Source organism: Anopheles moucheti, chromosome 2 (genome assembly GCF_943734755.1).
Source record: "Anopheles moucheti chromosome 2, idAnoMoucSN_F20_07, whole genome shotgun sequence".
NCBI lineage: Eukaryota > Metazoa > Arthropoda > Insecta > Diptera > Culicidae > Anopheles > Anopheles moucheti.
The window spans coordinates 46,600,204-46,607,366 of NC_069140.1; the positions used below are offsets into that span (position 1 = coordinate 46,600,204).

At 46.9% G+C, this 7,163-nt stretch overlaps 1 protein-coding gene across 1 annotated transcript; it reads left to right on the forward strand.

The window, feature by feature from the left end:
* Window positions 1–2,676: 2,676 nt before the first annotated feature.
* On the forward strand, window positions 2,677–3,903 carry LOC128298663 (probable global transcription activator SNF2L2). Its single transcript, XM_053034432.1, has one exon. The coding sequence runs from the start codon at window positions 2,677–2,679 to the stop codon at window positions 3,901–3,903; it is 1,227 nt and encodes a 408-aa protein (XP_052890392.1).
* The last annotated feature ends 3,260 nt before the right edge of the window (window positions 3,904–7,163 follow it).

The following is a 7,163-nucleotide window of genomic DNA, read 5'->3' on the forward strand; positions in this document are numbered from 1 at the left end:
AGAAATCTGAATTCCATGCGTAGAACGATTTGTTTTTACGATCTATTGTTTTCCGCCCGAAAAACATCTCAAATTCCCAATCCCTTTACTGTGTGTGTGTGTGTGTTTTTTTTTGGAAGATAAAGGTTTCATGCGAAGAACTCGCGGGCCCTCGCGCGGTGTGTTAGCTTATCTAAATTAATCAATTGAAATCGCTCCCGGTAACTGTTTTTCCTCGTTTCCATTTCTGCCCATTGTTACCGCCCATCTGTTGGCCCCTGGTTCGTTGAGGTGGCTCATTCCTGTACAGACAAAAAGAAGCTTCGTGATCGTTCAATTAAAAGAAATTAAGAAAATTCAGCCCCAGATAAATGCTTAACTCCTTCAACTCCCACCCACCCAGACCCCGGCATGTCTTGAGGACGCCCGTCCCGGATTGGGCGAACGATTTTCGAACGAAACTCAAACCCACACCTTCATGGTGGGTTTTTTTCTTCTGCGGCTTAGCTTCTTGCCGGTGGGCCGAGGAAATAGTCATAAAATTGTATTTTATTTTGCAAGCGCCCGCACAACATCCGGCCCGGGCGGGTAATGATCCTAGCGAAGCAGTTCAATCGCTCCAGCCCGTGGTAGCAGCGCTCAAACGCTCAAATGCAAATTATACGGTACACAGGCTGAAGATCTGGATCGTAGTAACATTGAACTTTGGCTTCGATTTATCGTTTAAAGGTTACGCTTTAAAACGCCCAACTCGCGGCATGAGATCTTCTCCCCGGCCGGCTACCGTTTTAGCGTGGCAGCTGTGTATCCACTGGGCAGCGATACATTTTCGCCTCACTCGGTTGATTGCTGCCCATTTGTGAGCTGTTAAGGTGAAACCGACGCTGGAGCAACAACAGCAACAAAAAAAGCTTACTAAATCGTTACTTACCGCTCCAGATTAAGATGCGCGGACGGGTCTGTTCCGCGTCTGTCTGTTTGCACCTCGCCACCAGCGCCCGGGGTAGGTGATGCATCCGCATCACGCCCACTACAGCGCTAAGGGCACCGACCGCGAAATGTTGCGATCGGGTGTCATTAAGCGCTGAAAATGCGCAAATGGTGCCCCGGGAAGGGATGGACAGCGCCCAGCAGCAGCGTGGTGATAATTTCCGAGCCTGCACATAATCCTGCTGCATGGGATGCGCCACAAAAGGGTTTTACGTTTACGGCAGATCTCATTAATCAGAATGTGGCAAATTATTAGGTAGCGGTAGCTTTATTGGCGGTTTTGCGCTCATCAGCCGGCACGAATGCGCGTGGCTAAGGCGTGTTCGTTCGGGCACGGGAGGGAAAGGGGATGGTGCCACTCCCGGTACGCGGATGTGTGATGACGTACGGGACGGATCAGAGATAAAAACATAAACGATCACACGATCGCGGCCCGGTGGTTCGTGTGCCTCATCCCGCTTGCTCGAAATGCACTCGCTCAATGGTGCAAAAATAAATAGAATAAAAGAGAAGCACACTTATTGACAACACCCAACACACCAATGATCCCTGTTGGAGTCGGAGGGTCGGCGCCATCACAGCGTTCACACTCGCGACTCCCTCGCCCAACACCCAACAACGTCAATCCGTGCCAGCATAATGAGCGGTTTGGAGGTAATTCAATCACACTTGATTTCAATTGTCACGTCACGCCAAGGTCGTTATGGTCGAGTTATCTCGCCCGCTTCTCACACTCCATGTGGCTGTGTGTGTGATTTTTTTCTTCTCATTATTTTCCTTTGTCCACGCCAACGGAATGCCACCTTCAGAAGGAAATGGGAAAAGAAAAAGGAAATTATATATTTATTTTGTTTTTCTCTAACACCCTGCCCGCCGGGAGCCACCCTTACGACATGGGGCAAAGAAAACGAAAAACAACACACACACACACCCCGTAGGGATTTCGTTTTTATCGCAAAGAATAAATCGAAATCACAATTGCCATTTTACGGCTGAGGTCATAATCGGGAGGGGTGGAAAACAAAAGGGTGGAGCGCCCTCCCTCCCTAGGGTAGGGTAGGGTTGCCGGGCATAAAATTGCATTGCGGCCCGTAATGATAATGGAAATGTGCGGTAAGGCTAGGTCGGTGGTTGTGCCAAGGTTGGCCAACAAACGGTGGCAAACTACGGTAATGATGATGGGCACAATTAATTGGCTGCGGAAATATAATATTTTAAAGTAATCAATTATCGTAAATATATTCTATCGGAAGCGCACCGGTACTGACGAGTTGGAAGAGGGGTCGGGAGGACTTTGATTGGAAGGATATAAATATAAAATTAAAAAAAGAGAGCGAGATACAAGCGAGAATGCAATTTGCTACACGGCAAACGACTTCCAACAGAACAAGCGGTTTCATATCAATCAAAACGATGAAGAACTGCCCACGTGGTGTGTGTATGTGTGCGTGGTGTGCAAGATTTATAAACTAGAGCACCACGATCGGGTCCGTTTATTGAAAAACGGTTTATTGATGAGTTGTTGAAGCTCTCGGACGGAACGCAAGCCAAACGGTCGATGATTCCCGTGGGAAATAGGGAGTCCCTAGATGGTGGGGGGGGGGGGGGGGGGACGATAGATTTATGGGGGCGTACCCTAGTGTAACCGGCACAATTTCTAACAAATGTCTTCTCTTGCTCGTCCAATTACAGAAACAATTATCCACCATGACGCAAACGAGCCATCTGATAGCACTGCTCTGTCTCGTGTCGGCTGTGGCGGCCATCCCCGTACGTCAAAGTCAACTCCTGTCGGCGATGCAGAACATGCAGCGACAGTACGACGCACGAACGGGCAAGGAGGCGGCCGGCTATCTGCAGGAGCTGGAAGGTGAGGCCGCCGGCCCGGAAGCTGACAGTGGGAAAGCATCCCCGGATGTGGACCAGAGTTCGTCCGCTTCGGCCGGAAGTCCCGAGCCCCTGCCCACCGCGCTTCCGTTGCCGAATCTTCGCAAGAACAAGATGTTGGGTTACTTCGGACTGTACTCACCGGCGGCCCTAAGTGCGGCAGCGGCGGCGGCATACGCACAACCGTACGGTTACCCGCTGTATCACTCGATGCTGGACTACTACGATGACTATCTACCGGTGGACAACTATCCGAGCTTGAACATGCTGGCCAACATGCAAACCTACCCGCAGAATGTGTACGCCAACATGGCGAACGGGTTGGGATCGTACCAGACGATGAGTAACCTTTCGCCCAACCTGCAGCAACAGCTCAATAGTCTCGTACAGCAGCAGCAGCAACAGCAGCAGCAGCAACAGCAGCAACAACAGTCTGCTAATCCACAACTGGCCAGCTTGGCTGGTTTGGATGCGAATGCGGCCGCGCTAGGAAGTTTTCAGAGCCTTGCCGCTAGTTTTGCCGCCGGCAATGACAACTTCCAGGGTTTGGAAGATGAAGACATCCTGTCCCGCCACAGTCAAGCCGCCCGGCGTCGTCCAACCGTGAAGAACTCACCGATCTACTACATCCGGTTGCCTCCAACGCCGTACATGTTCGTGCCGGGTGTCGGTTACATCTCGCAGCCACCAACGATTCAACCGATGGCCTCTCCGGTTCCACAGTATCCGCAGCTTGCCCCACCACCGCCGGTAACTATGAGCCCGTTCTATCAGCTCCCGATCAACTTCGTATCGAATGGTAAACCATCCGGCATTTACCAGTGGAATGGTGCCCCGGCAGCACCGGCAGCTCCACCACAGCCAACGTTCGCCCTGCCCTATCCGCGCCCTCAGCGACCCGCCTTTGCACCGTCTCCATTCATCCAAGACTCGAAGATCACCCACCTGAAGGGTCCGTTCCTGTTCAATGGGCGACCGGAAGAGATTTTCCTGCTGCAGAACACCTTCAACCCGCTGTTCCAGAGTCCTCTGAACTCGTACTACTAGAGAACGGCGAATCCCTGCAGCACCCGCCCGAAACGACTCACGCCCACCGGCTTGTGGTGGACCGAACTTTAGCTCGGAATGTTTATAGAAACGCATTTGGCGACTAGGGCCAGCTACGCGGCATTATTGCAATATCACAACTATCAAGCAAACTATACACACAACCGAGACGCCCCGAGGATCGTGTGTGTCCCATTGCGATAGCTTACACACTAGCGCTCGTTTAGGTTTAGGCACGTAAGGGAGAAACTAGACGTAAGGACCCTAAGCATCACAACTAGCTTTCGGTGGAACTGCAGCGTCCGGTTCCTAACATGTTAGTTAGTGGATGGCTTGCTGTATAATGATTGACTTGGAGAAACGTTTCGTCGATAGTTTGCCTGGTTGCTTTCTTACCAGTGTGGCAACATTGTGTTTTTTTTTTTTGGGAGAATTAAGATGAGACTTGACTGCAGTGCATTGCACTATTTCACGGCCAATTGGTTCGACGAGCGTGTTGCCAACTTTCCAAAGAAAGCCACCTTTTAAATTCACACCTACACACAACACACGGGCACGCGCACACTATCGATGAAATGTTTCTTCGACATGACGGTATTTACCTTATTTGGCAGAAAACACACATTAGGGACAAACAAAAATACTCGTACTCGTGATCGTCAAACGAAGACAGCAAAGCGAGACTAGTGATTTAGAAGTGAGGGTAACATAAATTCGATAGCAATTAAAGATACTAAACTAAAATTGAAAATAAACAACTGAACAAAGAACCGATTTGTATCTTGAGTAATTTATGTTTGAGAAAGAAACAGTTTTTGATACACATATTTTCTTGTAGGGGTAAGTAGGGGCAAGATGGATATTATCGTAATGGTGTGACAACCCAAAAGCAGCTCTTAAATTCTAGGGAGTTTCGTGTCAATTCAAAACAATTTCTATCACCATTTCATCGTCCTTTCATCTCACTTATGCCTTTGAGTCATTAAATTTATCCAAAACTGATGAAGTTGCACTAGAAGCTGAAAAAAATTTCCTGAACGTGTCATTAAAATAGTCTGCTGTAGAATTTTACAGAAAGAAGAAAACTCAAAAGAAATTTGCAGAAAACCTCAATATTGTGCTGCATTCCCTTAAGCTTGAATACTATGGTTATGTTCTGACAATGACACCAAACAATCAATTATGTAAAACCATTGACAACTACGGAAGAGGCATGCCTGGTTCAAATCAGAAGAAATGAGATAATGATCATGATAATTAACGGGTGATAACACTCAACGGTTTCAAACATCATCACTCTTATAAATGTATTGTACGATAAGTAAGTAAAGAAGAAATTACTGAGTTCTTCTCTCAGTTTGTGGTATATTTACGAATTGAGAAATAATTGTTCATGAAAAATGCAAGTATTTTTCTAGTCCGCAAAATCCTTGAACCTATCCTTTGTAGCCTTTAAACGAATTGCATATAAATAAAATTAATTACGGTATGAAATATCGCATGTATTATAAAATAGCTAAGGGTATCTTTTCTATTTTGGGGTAAAACAACCCTACATGCAAGAATGCATCTCCTTAGGACACATATACGCCTAAAAGTATGCTATGTAATTCATTTCCAATAGCCTGAAGTTAGGCAATCCAAACGCTTCACAATTACCACCATGAAGCGTTTCTCCCGCACTGTCATCTGTACTGATGGTTGCATACCTCGTGGGAACCAACGGGTACAGTGTACGACACAGGTTTGGTGGATGACATTTTACTTACTGTATAAAAATTAAGACATAAACAATACGGCCTAGCTGTTCTTGAAGAAATAAAAGAAAAAACAAAAATGTATGCAATTTGTTTCAATTTTCAGTTCTTTTTGTGAGTCTTTGGAAAATATATCATGGCATCGAAGTTGTATTAATTTTTACCTATTTTCAAACATTAGTTGATTTCGTGACCTTCTATGATAGTAATGGTCGTCCAACGTTAAGAATAACTAAAAAGTATGTATCTTCAATCATTCGTCGCAAATCTCAGACGAGTTTTTGCTTTCAGTTCGGATGGTGTCCGCATATGTTTGAAAGCTCATTCAGCACATACAAATAAACACGTTTGTCCGGTGATTCACAATAATAAAGAATGGACATGGAGAGCATCATTGTAAACAAATTGATGATCTAAAAATAAAAAAAACATTCTCCTTGATTCATTTCATTAAAATAAACGGACTTTTACATGCTTCAGCATCCGCACACATTTGAACGCTTACTGGCATTAATGCTAGAAAATATAATATGCCTACCACTTCATAATCAACTTCAAAACTCGGCCCAAACATCGTACACATAATTACCGTGCCATCAAATGGTTAACCTGAACCGCTTCCCATGCTGCCACATGCGGTTTTGTGATCTGCTGTTTCCACCCATTATGTTCTAAAAATTTTTGCGCGTTTTCGACCGTTCTGTATGCGTGTGTTTGTGCTGTCAGCATCGATCGCACAAACACTCGCGTTAGGGGGTGTTTTTTTAAGGGATGCCGCAGTTTCGAGTGTGCCGGTTTGGGGAGCTTGCGCAGAACGCATTTTTGGTGCAATCTGCTTCCCGCACACATGATGGACGGTCCAAACTCTATTGCGTGTAGTCGTCGGTCGCGAGCGGTGGTCACGGCACGAGAATCGCGGCACGGTTTCGGTGGCTAAAAATAATGCCAAACATGCTTGTGACTGCACGGCAAAGCCGGAATTCATAGTTCATAGCCGACCATGCTGGTACGGAGTGTTTGGTTTCGTTCGTTTAAGCGGTGGTGCGGTTCGACGTTAGGTGTTTAGAGCAGTGATGATAACTGTTAGCCAACAGCACGGGTAGCAGCAAAAGTAATTCGCGAAAGTAAACGAAAGGAAAAGGCCGGCCTACTATCAACAAATAAAATCTTCGCTCGATTGCTTCACACAGTGTACCGATGCACAATTATCGCATCTTGTAAACATACACTCACACGCACTAGCACGGTGCAGTGCATCTCGGTCCTAACGCTGAAGAGCGACAGCCCGTGGGTGAATTCGTGCAGTATGTTTGTGTACAATCGGCCTGGCCTGGCTCGTAGTTAGTGATGCTGCCAGTGTCTGCCACTGCTTATGGGCATCGTCCGCTTACACGCGACAATCTGTAGGGTGGAGGGCGAGTGCAAAGCGCGGAACGATTTGTTTTGTGCAGAGGCGGACGCGCGCGCACACACAAATTGCCCGATCCACCACTCCCCCCAATT